The sequence below is a fragment of the Prionailurus bengalensis genome, chromosome A2 (genome assembly GCF_016509475.1).
Source record: "Prionailurus bengalensis isolate Pbe53 chromosome A2, Fcat_Pben_1.1_paternal_pri, whole genome shotgun sequence".
In the NCBI taxonomy this organism is placed as follows: Eukaryota; Metazoa; Chordata; class Mammalia; order Carnivora; family Felidae; genus Prionailurus; species Prionailurus bengalensis.
Window position 1 is genome coordinate 14802042 of NC_057348.1, and position 15176 is coordinate 14817217.

A 15176-nucleotide genomic window follows, 5' to 3' on the forward strand; every position below is an offset into this window, starting at 1 on the left:
CCTCGGATCCTGAAGTATCCAGCATCCCGGTTCATTCTTGCCGCCCCACAGAGCTGTCTTAGGGCAGGGGGAGTTTTCCCAAAGGGAAACCCAGCCCCATTCAGCGAAGAAGGGACCTAGATGTTTTTGGTTCTGCAGCAATGCGTGCTTTAGTGATTTAAGAATTTGGCCTCCAATGGGAGGCTTTTATTTAGCATGTGAACCTTAAGAGGCTATAACCTTGTATCCCCCTGCCCCCCCTTAAGCGGAAGCAGAGAATCCAGATTCTGGTCTACACTGTACCTAGCAGGGTGCCTTTATGAGCACCTGAGAGGGGGCTCATCATGGCATGTCTGAGCCTTGGGGGGGCTGTGGGGTGAGAGGAGGAAAACCAAGCTGAGGTTGTGACCAACTCTTGACTCTGTGGGGAATCCAAAGCCCTCTCCCCAGGTGCCTCTCTAGTCCCTTGATTCATCTCTGTGTCTTTTGAAGCTATGCAACCACAGGCCAGATGGCAACCCCTCTGAGCTCCTGTCCTGTGAAAGTTAAGTGTCATGCCTGCACCACAAGATGCAAGTGATGATTAAATAACGCAACTACAGTGCTTATCAGAGTGCCGGGCACCTCAGAGGAGCCTGGGAAATGACAACTCTAAAATCCTGCATCCTGCTCCATGGACCCTACTCCCCTTGGTCGGGGGGCAGGGAAGGGGATGGACACACCTGACTATTAATAACCTGGACTCAGACGAAAGGGCAGGCAGGAGAAAGAGGGTGAGTTCGAGGCAGGAGAACAGGCACAGGAGACCGAGGCAAAGAGAATGCGTGTAACACCTCCAACAAGAGAAATGGAGTGGGGCACCTGGCTGGCTCAGTCGTTAGAACATGCGATTCCTGATCTTGGGGTTGTGAGTTTGAGCCCCATGTTGGATGTAGAGATTACTTAAAAAAGAGAGAGTAACAGCCGTGCAGAGATCAAAGATGAAAGAGAACAGGGCTGAGGAGATCCCAGCCTAGCCTGAGCTGAGGCGGACAATTCTGGGACACAGGGACAGACGGGACTCTCTGAGTTGTTGATAGAAAATGCTCTGGAGACCTCAGTGGAAAGACTTACTCCTTATAACATGCTCTCCCCCACAGACCCCCTCGATTCTAATAATGGACTGACAAGACCCCAGAGGCTGCAAGGGGCCACAAATCTTTTCCCAGATCACACTCAGCACCCCTCAGTCTGCACCCCTAAAGAATCAGCTTCAGGCAGATGGTGCATCCACGGTCCGTGTCACCCTGTCTCACTGGGCGGGGTGGCCTCCTCTCTCCCATCTTTGACACCCACATCACCACAGACAAGGAAGCAGTCCACGGGGTTTACCAGGGATGTGTGGTAAAAATAGAAAATGTCAGTTAAAACCCCCAAAACCTGAGATGATTAATTGGCAGATTCCTGAACCCCATCTGACTTTTCTCCTGGGCATTTAGAGGTGACCCCACACCCCCAGGCCCCTGGAGCAGGCAGAGCTGTGTGCCTGGGGGAGACTGGCAGTGGAGTTGTGCCACGGCAGACTGGGGGTCTGCCTTTAAGTCTGTCCTGCAGATTGGGGAGAGCCAGGTGCGTCCACGAGTGGTCAGGGGCTACGATCTGGCATCTGCCGCACCCCAGTGAAGTCCCAGGTTGGCTAAAGGGTGGAGTCCATCAGGGGATGGCCATTCTCAGGAAGCATGATGCGAGTGCTGGCACCCGTTCGGGTGGAGGGTGCGTAGCGGGCAGACTCGTGCGTGGACCGGCGAAGGCACAGACAGCAGAGGAGGCGGCGGAAGGTGCGGCGCATCTCAGCATCTCGGCACGAGTACACCACGGCATTGACCAGTGAGTTGGCCTCAGCCAAGAGTAGGAAATACTTCTCCACAGCCAGAACATTGCAGGACTTGCAGTCCAGACCGTCCAGAAGCAGCACCACCTGGCCCGGCGTCCAGCAGACCACGAACGCCCCTGCAGGATGGAGCCTGAGGTAAGCAGGGCCGGCTAGCAGGGGGCCTGGCACCCACAGCTTAGAGCTCAGGGCTGGAGGGGTCTCTGGAGCCCAGACAACGGCCACCGTTGCAGGGCAAGAGCGGCCGGACACGGTTCTCTGATCTGTCTGCCAGAGGGATACCTTTCCTAACCGGTACACGGTAGATAGGGTGCTGGGCATTTCTACATGGAGGCTGGTTCTGTGGGGAAAAGGAGGTCACTGTGGGACAAGCCAGTTACTTGGGGCGGGGAGGGAGGGGATCGTAGGGAAGAGGCACTCTTTGATCTTGGGGTATGGGGGGGGTATCCTCCTGGGATACACCTTGCCGCCTCCCCCACTCAGACTACTCAACAGCCAGACTGATCTCGTTCCTCCCTGCTAAGAACTCTTAAGGGCTTCTTCCCCCAGAACTCAGAACAAAATCTGACTCTTGCCTGTGCCCTTCGAGGCGATGCTGACCTTCTCTCTTGCTTCTCTCCAGCCACGCCGGCCTCCTCTTTGGAGACACTGGCCCAGTCCTGCGGGGCTCTCACCTTCTGTCCCCTCTGCCTGGAACTCTTCCCTTCCCCAGCTTTCAGGTCTCTGCTCAGATGTCACCTCCTTGGAGAACATTCCCCACCCAAATCCTCCCCTCCCCTGTCTCGTGGGAGTTGGGTGGGGGGAAGCAGGGGTCCTGCAACCCTGGGCCAGCTGAGCGCACTCACTCACCCAGAATGATGACAACGGTCTTGACCAGGCTGAGTGTGGTCTCTCGGTAGCGAGGGTGGCAGCTGACATGCTCTGCCATGCGCTGCACCCTCCGCCTCACATAGAAGAAAATGCGGGTGTAGACAGCCACCATGAGCAGGAAGACAAGCAGGCTGGACAGGGCCCAGACGGCCAGGTAGGAACGGCTGAGCAGGGGGGCCATGCGTGAGCAGCGGTCCAGGGCACAGAGGCAGTGCCAGAAGTGGGCGGGCAGCAGCCCCAGGCCCAGCGCGGCCACCCACACCCCCACGATGAGCATGACGACTCGGCCATGGGGCAGGCGGCTGTGCAGCTGCACGGCCATCACACTGCGGTGCCGCTCCACAGCGATGGCCAGCAGCGTGGCCACTGACGCCGTCAGGCTGGTGTCCAGCAGGCCCTGCCGCACAAACCAGCCCTCCACCGAGAGCCGCGCAGTGCGAGGGCCCGTGTGGAACATGAGGAAGAGGTAGGCCACACCGGCAAAGAGGTCAGCTGCAGCCAGGTTGCCCAGCAGGTAGTAAATGGGCTGGTGGAAGCGGCGGTTGGAGGCGATGGCCGCGATCACCAGCAGGTTGGTCAGCAGCACCAGCACGCTGACGGTCAGCCCCAGAGCCACCACAACTACATCCTTGGGCCGCCAGTGGGAGCTGAGCTCCTTGCCACTGTTGTTGTAGAAGAAGCCGATGGTCTCATTGTAGTAGCACTGGCCCATGCTGACCATCTGGGGGCACAGAGGGAGAGGTCAGCGCAGGTGGCATTTGTTGGAAGGATACAGGAAGGAGCAGCGGCCAGAGGGGAGGGTCAGGACAGGAAGGGCAAGGGTCTCAAAGTCAGATGCCTCAGGGTAAAGTGGCCGTGGTGGAGACCAGGGTAACCTGGAAAAGCAAGCTACACGGTGGGAGTGCGGGGGGATGGGCAGCAGTTGCTTATTGACTACTAAGACGCTTACAAAGATATCTCCCAAATCAAATGACTGGCTTTTTTTTCTTTTTTAATCTAAAGGAGAAAAATAAGGGGCACCTGAGTGGCCCAGTCGGTTAAACGCCTGCTTTTGGCTCAGGTCATGATCTTGTGGTTTGTGGGTTCCAGCCCCGAGTAGGGCTCTGTGCTGACAGCTCAGAGCCTGGAGCCTGCTTCAGAGTCTGTCTGTCTGTCTGTCTGTCTGTCTGTCTCTCTCTCTCTCTCTCTCTCTGCCCCTCCCCTACTGATGCTCTCTCTCTCCCAAAACAAACATTAAAAAAATTTTTTTAAATAAAAAAAAAATCAAATAAAGAAGCAAAATAAGCCAAACAAAAAACCAACAAGAAATCATCTGCCCAAGCGCGGCCAACCTGTACTAGGGTTGGGGGGAGGGAGGAACAAAGGGGGCGTGAGCTGTGAAAGTAAGTGAGGGAGGGTCTGTTTGGTGCTGGGATCATCGAAGGGAGCAGAGCCCAGGGGACGTGTGTGCGCAGGGTGGGGTCACTGCTGTCCGTGCGAGAGCGTGGAGGTGACCAGGTCTATCAGAGTTGGACAGCGAGGCAGCCCCAGAAGTTGGGCGGCGGGCTTTGGGCGCGAGCGCTCCCGAAGCGGGCGGGGCATCGGGCCTTTCTGAGTGGGTCGGAGGACCCTGGCACCCTCGCGGACAAAGGGGGCGGTCAGGGAGGCTGCAGCCAGCCGGGCCTCCCGGCGCCCCCAGGCTAGAGGAGGAGCTGGGGAACAGGAGAGGAGGGGGGCAAGGGGCGGGCCCCGGCCCCGCAGGCACGTGCCGCGCCCTACCTGGGACCCGCGCCCACCTACCAGCGTCAGTACCCGCCTCACCTGGGCCGCCCGTCACGCCGCAGTAGGGGCGGCCTCCCCGGGGGTCGGGGCGGGCCCCAGCCCCATAGCCTGGTGACCGCGGCGGGGAGCGGAGGAGCGTCCGAGTGCGCTGGGCGCGGGCAGCCAAAAGAGCACGGGAGGCGGGGTCCCGCCCCTGCCTTGGCGCAGCGCCCCGCCCTCGCCACCTGGGGGAGCCCCGCCCCGTCTCTGCCACCTGGGGGAGCCCGGCGGCTGCGGTACGGACAAGGTCTCCCGGAACCTCAGCCCCCCCTCCGCCCCCTCATTTCCTCCAGGCCTCACGGCCTCTCGGTCGCCCCTCTCCACTTCCGGCGCGGGACCCCCGCCCCCGTCCTCGCGCACCCCACACGCACGCAGTTTCGAGCCTTCCGGGGGCTGAGTCACTCAAGTCCCGAGAATTACCGCAGTGACCTCGCGCAGCCTGGGCGCAGCTCCGGGTGGTCTCAGGGTCCGCGCCCCCGCCCGGCCACCCCGCCCGCTCCCTGGCGTCCAATCCGTCGCTGAGTTCCAAGCCACGCCCTGATCCGACTGGGCTCCTACAGCCGGGACCCCCGCCCCGCCTCCGTTTCTTGAGCGCTCAGCTACCGCGCGCAGCGGCCTCCGGTGCCCCTCGGACCTCTCCGGCCCCAGGTGACCCTCCGGGAGCACTCAAGTTTCTCGAAAATCCCGCCCCCACGCCCTCCACCCCCGGCAGCGCTGCCTGCTGCCCGGCCCCGGCTTGTGGCGGCCCTGGGCTCCCACAGCCCAGAGCACACAGCCCCATTGTCCCAGTTATCTGCACTTTGTTATATTTGTTTGATTATGCAGGACCGGATCGGGAACGTGGAGCTCCGGGAGGGCCGGGCCGGTGTGACTCAGCCTGGTTCCCTGGGTTCAGCCCGTACTGCCTGTAGGTGCTCAAGCATGTTTGGGAATGAAAGGGGGCCTTGGTGTCTCTGGTGGGTAAATGGGGCCAAAGGATGCTACCCCCACCCATCTCTCCCATCACCCTCCCCTGGCAAAGAAAGACATTCAAGGGTATAAAGGACACAGTTTATTCTGAGGCCATCACACCCCAGGTACCACCTGGATGTTGAGTTTGGGCTGCCCACTCCCAAGTGCTGGTCACCTGAGGTCAGCTAAGAAGACAGGCAGAGGTAGGGGAGTGGCCACAACCAAAGTAGCAAAAGGCACCCCTGTCCTAGGGGTCAGAGACTAGAGTGGATGTCAAGAATCCCATGACCTATATTGACCCTGAGCATTGACCCTGACTAACCTCTCTGAACCTGAGTGGCCCTGATGCTTGGCAGTGACCGGTGTCCAGTTGAGGGATCCTGATATATTGCCTCCAAAAGGGTTTTAGTACCTGAGGCCATGTAGTCTTTCCTTACAGGAACTCTCCAGACACCCCAGCTGAACAAACACCTTCTGAGTCCTTTCCCCCTTGGTCAGAATGCTGGGATGGTCAGAGATGGTCCTCGACTTCCTCAGGTTGGGAGTCTGGGCAACAGGTGGCGTTGGGCACAGCCTCGCTGTGTAGCTTGGAGAGTAGCCGGGCTGTCTCTTGGGTGATCTCAAAATGCTTGGGCAGCGGGGTGCGGCGCAGAGGGCTGCCCTCAGGGGAGGAGGCGGTAGGGCCAGGTCCCCTCCTCCGCAAGCTTCCTCGGGGCACTGATGTCACAAGGGTCTCCTCGCACAATTTGGAAGCCACCAGGGCCAAGCTGGACAGCTGGTGGGTGACTGGCCGAACGCCGCCCCGGGGATATTTCACTGGCTGGCGGCTGAAGTGACCACGGGATTGTGTTCCCAGGAGTGAGTCCTCTGGACCTTGGCTGGACACTGTGGGTTGGGGTGGTCAGTGCTGAGCATCCCTAAGTCCTCAGGGTATCTCCTGGGAGTCATCTGTCAGCTAAGCCACCCCAAGCAAGGATATCCCTATAACTCCTGGGCTCCCCCCTACTTACTCACCTTCCTCTCCTTCCTCTTTGGTGTCATCAGCCACTTCTCTGTCGTCACTCTGTGGAACTGGGATCTACAGGAACAAACCGAAGACCAAAACCCCAACAATAAAATTCCAGTTCTTTGAGACTCTTGGGAAACCTGAGGGTTTGTTCCACATGCAAAAGATCTTTGGCAGGTTGGGTATCTGGGGAGACGATGCCCTTAACAGTGTACTGCTTGTCCCCTCGTGCAGAGCAATGTTATTAATTTCGACTGGGGGCTCCATGAAGGCAGGAATGCCCTTGCTCAGCAGAGGGCCAGCCCAGGGAGTGACTCAGCCACGTCCACGTTAGGACCAGGGGAACTACCTGTCTCCCTCCTTCTCTGCAACCTTGCACCTGCTTTTCAGTTGATCTGTGTATCCTTCAGTTCATCCTTTAGTTAAATGCTAATAGCTGCTGGAGTTCTTTCCACATGTCCCAAGCACTTTCTGAACCATTCCATTTCTCAGAGACCCAGAACTCACTGACTGCTCCTTCGCCAGTTCCGGGCTGCTTGTCGGGGGGAGGTCCATGTTCTAAGGAATGATATGTGTATCAGGACCCGAGGGACAGGGAAGCCCCCTGTAGGAGTCTCATCTGTAAATGGTTTTCACTAACAGTGTCTACCTCTCACAGCCGTGGTGAGGATGATAGGACGCTTATGCAGTGCCCATGCATAGTAGGTGCACGGTCTGCGTGGCATTAAGGGCATTAAAGGCATTAAGACCCCTCTTTGGCTTCACTTTCTAGCACCTTCTCCTCGGTAATTCATTACGGCTTGGGGCTGTGCCCTAAACACACCAGGAATGTTCTTACCTTGGGGCCTTTGCACCGGCTGCTCTCTTTGGAACACCATTCCCCAGATTGTTCCCACATTGTTCCAGTCCTTGCTCGAATCCACCTTCTCCATGGGACCAGCCCACAGAATCCTATTTACTGCTACAAGCTGCCCTCCACCTCTCCTTGGTGCCCCCAGTGTCCCTTACCTTATGCTACCCTTTCTTTTCTCCATAGTATTTGTCACCTTGTAATGTCCTATAAACTGACTTTGTATCTATCCTATTTTTTGTTGTTGTTGTTGTTGGTATCTTCCCCACTAGAGTGCAGTCACCAAAAGGATGGGGTCTCTCAATAACTTACTCACTGATGTATGTGTAATGCCTGCTACAACAATGCTCGGTACACACTAGGTGTTCAATAAATGTTCCGTTGAAGGAGTAAATGATCACCCTTGTTAGTAACTGCAGAGCTATACCTTGTTGTTCCTCCCTTATTACCCCCCCCCCCCCGTTCCATTCCTCTCTTTTCCTTCCAGAATGAGCACAAGGTAAATAAGGAAGGGAGAAAGGGGATGAAAGAGAAAATTTTAAAGGCAAAGGAAGGAAGGGAGACAGGAGAGTGAGACGCTTAAATGCAGAGAAGGCCTACCCGTCTGTGGGCCCAGTGGGTTCCTACCTCAGGAGGCGTAGCTTCAGGATGCTTCTCCAAGGTACTGTGGGGATCAGGGTCTGGGTTGGGGTCCGAGGTTAGGACTGAGGGCAGGGGATCTGAGGCAGGGTATGAGGGTGGTGGCTGGGGGTTGATTGTGAGAGCCCCAGGAGCTGGACTGGGGTCTTGGGGTGGAGGCTCAGTGGCCACGGGGAGGTCGTCCATCCCAAAGATTTGCTCGTAGTTAACAATGAGGAACTCAATGAGCTGAGCCTGGTGCCCAGAGTCTAGTAGGCAGGTGACAGGGCCAGCACCAGCTGCCCCTGGACCGTCTGGTGGCCGCAGCAGCGTTGGCCCAAACACAATGCCCAGGTTGTTGGCAGACATCTTGTTTTCCTCAAACTGTGCAGCCACCCTGGGGACAGTATGAGGAAAAGGGTCAGGGCATGGCATGCGTGGTCATTGGTCATCAGGGAGGAGCTGTAGGCCAGGCTAGCGGCCACTTGCCCAAGTCCTGGGTAAGTGGTCCCGGTCATTGAGACCAGCAGCTACATGCCTGGCAATGGAGATCAGGGGTCAGCACCCAAAGTCTGGAGTCATCTATTAAGATTCAGAGCTCAGAAAACACATGCAAAGGTCAGAAGTCAGTGGCAGGGGTCAGTCCCAGAGATGAGCAGTCATATGTCCAGGGACAGGGTCACAGATCCGTGCCTTAGGTCAGAAATCACATTTCAAGGTCAGGGACAGTGCACACCTGAACAGATGGGCCACCAGGTGCCGCAGGGTGCTGTAGTTAGAGTCAGGCAGCTGCACCAAGAGGGTCTTCAGCGAGCAGATAACCTCAGGGCTGGGGCTGGGGGTCCCAGGGTCGTGCCCAGGGTCTGCATGCAGGGTCTTAGCCAGAGAGATGAAGGCGTCGTAGAGGTGGAAGGGGACCACGGGGTCAGTGAGCTGAGGGTGGAATGGTGGGAGGGACATGGGTGTGGGTGGGCTGCAGAGGGTCCTCAGCCTGAGCCCGCCCGGCCCCTACCCCTGAGCCACTGAGTACCCACCTCCTGGAGGAATCGCTTGAGGACACTCGAGACATCGTGAGGGGAGTTTCCTGACATGTCCACCAACCCTCGGCCATTCTCGAAAGCCTGGCATAGCCTCTCCACGCGCACCCGGGACCCGCTGATCCGATAAATGCCCTGCAGGGCAAGGCAGGAAATGGACATCTGGCTTACGATACAGCCATCAACAGGACCAGGTCACTATTGGGGATGGTCAAGAGTCAAGGCGGCACCTGCACACCCAGGGCACGCTGTTCTATCTCGGCCGTGCACCTGGTGATCACAAAGGGCACCTCCTCCGGGAAGTCCCTGGGCAGCTGCAGGAAGTCGACTCCAAAGAGGGCAGTCCGGGCAGGGAGTCGCTTATGTCCACAGAGGATCAGTAGAGTCTCCAGGCACCGCTTGTGGCAGGTCAGAAAGCACTGAAGGGAAGGTTATAGGGTCAAGGAGGTCATCAGAGGTCAGCAGGGGAAGAGAAGGTCGTAGGGATCCTCAGGGGGCAGGGGGCTCATAGGACATCTTTAGATCAGGGCAGGTCCCAAGGGCAGAAAGGTCATAGGGATTTCAGGTCAGGTGCCTGGGGTCAGGGAGGTCACTGGGGTCATAACAGGTCACTGGCTCATGGGCCCAGGCCGCACCTCCTCACACTCAATCCCGCTGACCATGAAGGCTTCACACTCGCGGCACTTGGCTGGGCCCCGTAGCCGCCGCAGTCGGTGGGTCTGGGCTGCGCCAGATAGTGTCCACTTCCTGAAGGGGCTTCCTGAGCCGTTCTCCAGCCCATCTCCCAGGTCTGTGGGGATACAGGGTCAGGGGTGCCTGGTCCACCCCCTGCCATGCCCCACCTGCTTCCAGCCTCACCAGGGTCTCGCTCCTCAAAGTCATCTGAGGACTCGGTGCCTGTGGATGACACCTTCACCAACCGCCTTGTGCCAGGGCCTGGAGTCATAGGGTCACAGAGGTCGGGGGTCACAGGGGTCATTAGGAAGCGCCAGGGCTAAGGAGATATGCCTGGTTTTTAGGCTTTCCAGAACCACCCACAGATGCCCTTGGGATAACGGTTAGAGATCAGGAGGGAGTTCAAGGCAGAGGTTAGGGGTTGCAGAAATGGGTCAGCGATCTGGGCGGCGGTTCAGAAATCAGCTCAAGAGAATGAATCAGAGGATATAGGAAATAGGTCAGGAGTGCAGGTAGGTCAGAGGTCAAGTGATAGGTTAGAGACTGAGGGTCAGAGCCTGGCCAGGGTCTGGAGGGCGGTTAGACGTAGGGAATGGGTTACGGTCAGGTCCTGGCCCCACCTGGGCTGGAAGTGGGAGAGTCCAGGGACCGAGACTCACTGCTACCACCCACGCTGTCCACGTCGCTGCTTGGAGTGGGGCCTGGAGTCCCTAGAAGGGAACAGGTCAATTAGGATGGACCCCCGCCCCAGCACCACTCCTGCCCACCCCTCACTGCACTCACCCTGGCAGCCTGTGCCTACATCATCCCAAGGGCCTGCCTCAGCCGCACTCTCATCCAGCCGTGGGGGTAGGGGGCCAGAGAGCTTCTTTCTTGTGTCCAGAGGGGAGCGGAAAGGAGAAGAATGAGGGCTCTGATAACCAGGAAACTGCCCTGGGATGACATCACCTAGGCATTGCATTTGGGACCCAAATCCAAGCACTTGGGTCTGCAAGCCTTGACACCAGTGAGCACCCAGTACAGTGACCCTGACGTTCGGACTCTCCCAGGACTGGGACCCCTCCCCCAAAATAAGAGCCTCGGTATTAATCCAAGAACTCAAAACCTCATTGAGTTTCCTGACCCTGAGTACTCAGCCTGGTGGCTCCAACAGCCTGAAACTGTGTCTCTGGATCTCATTCCTGACCCTGCTCCCGGGGGGCCCACCTGTGTGCAGTGGGCACGAACTCCTGGAAGGAGAAGGCAGGCGGCGGGGGTGGTGGGGCCTCGGGCCGCAGCGCCCTCACGTACTCCTGGTAGCGCTGGCCAGGCTCAAAGGGCTCACAGCACTCAGCCAGGGCAGAGAAGGCACGGGGACCACGCTCTGCTTGCGCCCCTCGAAGCCCTAACAGTCCCAGGGTCACCTGTGGGGAGCAGACTACAGTGAGAGAGGAGCAGAGCCTGAACTTTAGAGACACCAGCATGGTCAGGGTTTGGGGGCAGCTTAGGGAGGAGGGTGTGATCAGAGCCTGGCCTGGATGGAGTGGGGTAAGGGTGGGACTCGAGAGGCCGAGGTGCCCTCAGGGACTGAGGGTGGAAACTGGCTGTCTAGGGAGGAGTTCTGGCGCCCTGGAGAAGGGTTAGGGGCAGGGGGCCCTCAGCTGGGGGGCGGCAGTGGGAAAAGGCCTCACCCGCCTCAGCACTTCATCCCCCTGCAGCACCAGCTTGCGCACATGCGACACGATCCGCTGCTTGGCGGCCTCCAGGTCCTGCTGCCGTGCGTTGGCCTCACGGACACAGGCCTGGTACAGCGCCAAGGCCTCCTGCGCCTGGGGAAACCGAGACCGGGGCACCGGTAGGATGGAGTGTGGGGTGGGGCGCACCAAAGTGCTGGGGGGGGGGGCATGGGGCCAGGTCCCCACCTTGGCCTGAGCCTCCTCTCGTGATCGCCGCCGCCGCTCCTGCTGTTTGCTGGGTCCTGGCGAGGCCTGGGGTACCGGGTCCTCAGGGGACGCCTGGGAGCGAACCCACAGGTCCTCGCTGCGCTGCAGGTACTGTTGCTGGGCCCTCCGCAGTGCCTGCACCGCCTCGTTCTGGGGTCGTGGGGGGCGGGGACAGGGACAGAAGGGGATAGATCAGCACCGCTTCCTCTCATCCACCAGCCGCACGCTGGTACCCACCCTGCCAGGCCTCACCATCCGCTTCTGCTCTTTCAGCCACTGCTCCTTAAACTCCTTCCGCCACTTCTCGATCTCAGTTCGTTTGGCTGCCAGGGGCTGGCAAGGGGGACAGATGGGGGTGCTGCCTCAGGGCCACCCAGTCTTTCTGCTTCCCGCTACCGCGTGCCTTTCATCCTCTGGACCCTTTTCTGGGTCTGCACGCTCCCCACCCCCTCTCCCTGCAGTGTCCCCACCTCATCCTTGCTAAAGCCTGGCCCCAGAGATGCCAAAGCTCTCTGCCTGTGAACACTCGGCACTTTCCCCCCCAAGCCCTGCAAACGAGCAAAAGCACAGTTTTGCAATTGTACAGGAAGCCTGGTTTGAATCTCTGCTGGGTGACCTTGGGCAAGTTCCTCAGCATCCCTGGGCCTGAGCTTCCTCATCAGCAAAACAGCCTGGATGGTAACCTTGCCTTCCTCCTGGGGAGGTGGGAATGGAATAAGGCGTGCGGCAGGGCCCCCTCACCTGGGAGAAATTTCTTTTCTGCTGGGCCACGGTTTCCATGGCCAGGGCTCCCAGGCTGAGGTCATGTTCCAGAAACAGGGTGTAGATGTACTGCAGTGGCATATGGCTCTGGGGTGGGAGAGTAGGTGTTGGGGGACGCCGAGGATCTAGGGGATCGGGGCGGGGGGATCTGGTCACAGCTACCTGCTGGTGGATTGCCACCTTGCCAGCCTCGGCGATCTTCATGATGCTTTTGGTAAACTCTAGCTCTGCAGGGGGAGACAGCCGGGATCTGAGTTGGGCAGGGTGTGGGCACTGCCTGGGGTCTGGGGCAGGGTAGAAGGGACCCTCACCAAGGCTGGCTCTCTTCTCGGTCCAGGCCAGCAGCTCCTTGGCATAGCGGCTCCAGGTCTTGGCATACTCCAGAGCTGCATCCACACCCCCCTTGGTCCGAATGAGCCGCAGGTCCAATTCTTCCCCTGGGGCAGGAGAGTGGACCTCTGACCTCTGACCCCCGAGGCTGCTGTGGAAGCTTTCCCTGAGCCCCAAGGCCAGACCAGTGACCACTATTCTATACCCTGTGGCTTTCCCCAAACACCCTTTTATGATCTTGTCCAGGTTGCAATTTTATACTGACTCTCCACCCAGACTGAGGGATCCCTGAGGGCAGGGGCTCAGCTCTGTCGCGTACTGTTGTTTCCCTGGCATGTGGAACAGGCAGTCGGTGACGACTTGCTGAGGGAAGGAGTCCTTTCTGCCCCCACTCCCCTGGCCTCAAAGCCCCCTACCTGTAAGGGGTGCCGGACCCTCCAGGGAGAGGCCACTCCAAAGGCTGGTTTCACTGGTCTGAGAGGTAGGGAGACAGCATTCAGGACCAAGCAGGGCAGGGGCCTCAACCCCCTAGAGCCCCTCCTCCTGGAGGCCCCCTCCTCCCTGCCTCATTGGTCCCGCCCTTCACCTCAGTGGCTGTGGGGGTCTTGTCAGACTCTGGGTCTCCTGAAAGCACGGGGTCTCCAGGCAGCATCTCAAGGGTCCTGGGAGGTAAGGGTGTCAAGATGCCACCCTCCACCCAGTCTGTCCTGCCTAGGGGTGCTGGGGGCCCCCAGGGCAGTTTGAATGATGGTCCTGGACATTACCTCTGTGACATCTCTTGTACGTGGGAGGTCTGAGTGGTTTTGGGGGAAATTAGGTGACTTTTTGTCATGGGACTTGAGAGAGTTTGAAAGGTCCCAGGTAAATCTGGGGTTCATAGGGTGGGATTATAAGGATCTCAAACGTTTTAAGGGGTTACAAGAAGAATACATGGGGAGGGGTCCTAGGACCATTTTGTGGATTTCCAGTGGATCTGGGGGGTTGGATTTTGGGATTTCTCAGGTGTTTTGGAGGGACCCATTTAAGACTTCTCAGGTTATTAGGTAAGTGGATCCAGACGTTGTAGGTTCCTAGTGAGGCACCTAAACGATTAGGGATTTGGGGGTGGCCCAGGCTCAGACTCACACGTTCCCCAGTGAGATCTCGAGGTTGTCCAGGCTCCGGAAGATGTCACTGTACCTCTTCCTGCTCTCTGGAGCTGGGGGTAGCCCTGGGGGAGGGGAGTGTCACACATGGGCCAATGGAGGCCTCCCTCCACTCACAGCACTTACACCTAGGGTAGGCCCTTAGCCGGTTGTTTTGAAGGGGTGGGGGGAGGAAGGGGAGGAGACAGAAAGAGAGTGTTCTGATCCTTGGGGAGGGGGGGGGATGGGGGTGGGTGTCAGAGTCAGGATGGAGGCAGTGTGGCCTGGGGTGAAGCCAGCTCAGGGCAGGCAGATGGATCAGGCACAACCCAACACAGGGGCAGCTGCTCAGAGGAACAGACACCCACACACACATGGGCCCAGAAGCAAAGCGGCAAAACAGATGCCCCAGATGCAGCAGCACTGTCCCTGGGGAGAGAGCCAGCTTGACAATGGAACCACATGGACCTCAGGCCAGACAGATGGAAATACACGTGGGAGAGGCCGGCACAGAGCCTGTGGCACAAACACATACAGGCAGACTGAAACCAGAGGAACATAAAGACCGTGTGACACTCAACGTGCACAGCAGAGACACAAAGAGAGCCGGAAATACAAGTCGGACCTTGCCACATTTCTGCCACAGTCCCCCTTCTAAGGGGCCCAGATCAGCAATGGCCCCTCCTCAGTAGGGATCCTGCTGCGTCGCCCTCCCCCTGCCCCCCATCACAAATATCAGAAGCAGAAGCGGCCACTTCCCCTTCCTGGGCTCCCTCCCCCAGGCATCCGGGGTGAAGACTCCAAAGGGGGAGGGGGTCAGGGAATGGTGTTCTGGGCCCCTCTAGGCTTGGGGGTCCCCACAATAGAGGATTCCCGTGTCCTTCCCATTCCTGACTCCTTTCCCGGGTCTCTGGACGGAAAAGGACAGGCGAAGCGCCTCAGTTTAGGAGGTGGGGTACAGTTGGGGGAGGTCTCTCTCGGATCCCATACCCCGGACCGCCTACCCGGCTCTGCTGCGTCCATGACAAGACCAGAGGATTGCTCGGCGGAGACCCGGTCTGGGATGGGATCTCGCGCTGGCGGGGCTCAGCCCCTATTTCCTGCCCCGGCCGCCGCCGCCGCCCGGGTTCTGCGTAGCCCCGCCCAGCGGAGGCTACGCCCGCGAGCGAACACGCCCCTGCTCATCAGAGGCTCCGCCCACGACTACACCTCAGCCGCTCGGCCACGCCCCCGAGGCCCTGAAGGGTGTACTGCGTCCCCTGCGCCCCCTGCCCGAGATGCGGGAGATGTGTGGCGCCAGGGCTGCGCACCCCATGATTCCATCCCGGCCAGGGTTCTCCTCGCCTGATCTTTGCACGGCGCCAAAGCTCCAGCACACTCTC

At 58.9% G+C, this 15176-nt stretch overlaps 2 protein-coding genes across 4 annotated transcripts; both read right to left on the reverse strand.

The window, feature by feature from the left end:
• Positions 1–1538: 1538 nt before the first annotated feature.
• On the reverse strand, positions 1539–5241 carry LPAR2 (lysophosphatidic acid receptor 2). Its single transcript, XM_043587191.1, has 3 exons — positions 4520–5241; positions 2699–3440; positions 1539–1968 (listed from the first exon to the last, which is right to left on the reverse strand). Exons 2-3 carry the CDS (start codon positions 3438–3440, stop codon positions 1655–1657), a joined length of 1056 nt encoding a protein of 351 aa, XP_043443126.1. The 5' UTR covers positions 4520–5241; the 3' UTR covers positions 1539–1654.
• A 314-nt stretch (positions 5242–5555) lies between these two features.
• Positions 5556–14929, reverse strand: LOC122487152 (GEM interacting protein). 3 transcript variants are annotated; one of them, XM_043587187.1, is made up of 22 exons: positions 14799–14929; positions 13796–13880; positions 13257–13332; positions 13087–13144; positions 12652–12777; positions 12503–12567; positions 12320–12427; positions 11831–11911; positions 11558–11728; positions 11327–11464; positions 10863–11059; positions 10440–10546; positions 10277–10366; positions 9840–9917; positions 9617–9771; positions 9212–9400; positions 8979–9116; positions 8681–8877; positions 7954–8341; positions 6984–7034; positions 6485–6548; positions 5556–6355 (listed from the first exon to the last, which is right to left on the reverse strand). In XM_043587187.1, exons 1-22 carry the CDS (start codon positions 14815–14817, stop codon positions 5982–5984), a joined length of 2955 nt encoding a protein of 984 aa, XP_043443122.1. In that variant the 5' UTR covers positions 14818–14929; the 3' UTR covers positions 5556–5981. The 3 variants fall into 3 exon arrangements, with proteins under 3 accessions (XP_043443122.1, XP_043443123.1, XP_043443124.1); XM_043587188.1 differs by lacking the exon at positions 6984–7034 and having other exon boundaries at positions 10440–10547; positions 10864–11059; XM_043587189.1 differs by lacking the exons at positions 13257–13332; positions 14799–14929 and having other exon boundaries at positions 10440–10547; positions 10864–11059.
• Positions 14930–15176: the final 247 nt, after the last annotated feature.

What these genes read in the sequence shown, in the direction of transcription:
- LOC122487152 (XM_043587187.1), bottom strand. An exon ending in TGTAGGCACAGGCTGCCAGG is followed by an intron (nt 10,367 to 10,439) that starts GTGAGTGCAGTG and finishes GTTCCCTTCTAG; the next exon opens with GGACTCCAGGCCCCACTCCA. An exon ending in GCGGGATTGAGTGTGAGGAG is followed by an intron (nt 9,401 to 9,616) that starts GTGCGGCCTGGG and finishes CCTTCCCTTCAG; the next exon opens with TGCTTTCTGACCTGCCACAA.
- LPAR2 (XM_043587191.1), bottom strand. Translation starts at nt 3,440, where the DNA reads ATGGTCAGCATGGGCCAGTGCTACTACAATGAGACCATCGGCTTCTTC. An exon ending in GACCGTTGTCATCATTCTGG is followed by an intron (nt 1,969 to 2,698) that starts GTGAGTGAGTGC and finishes TCCATCCTGCAG; the next exon opens with GGGCGTTCGTGGTCTGCTGG.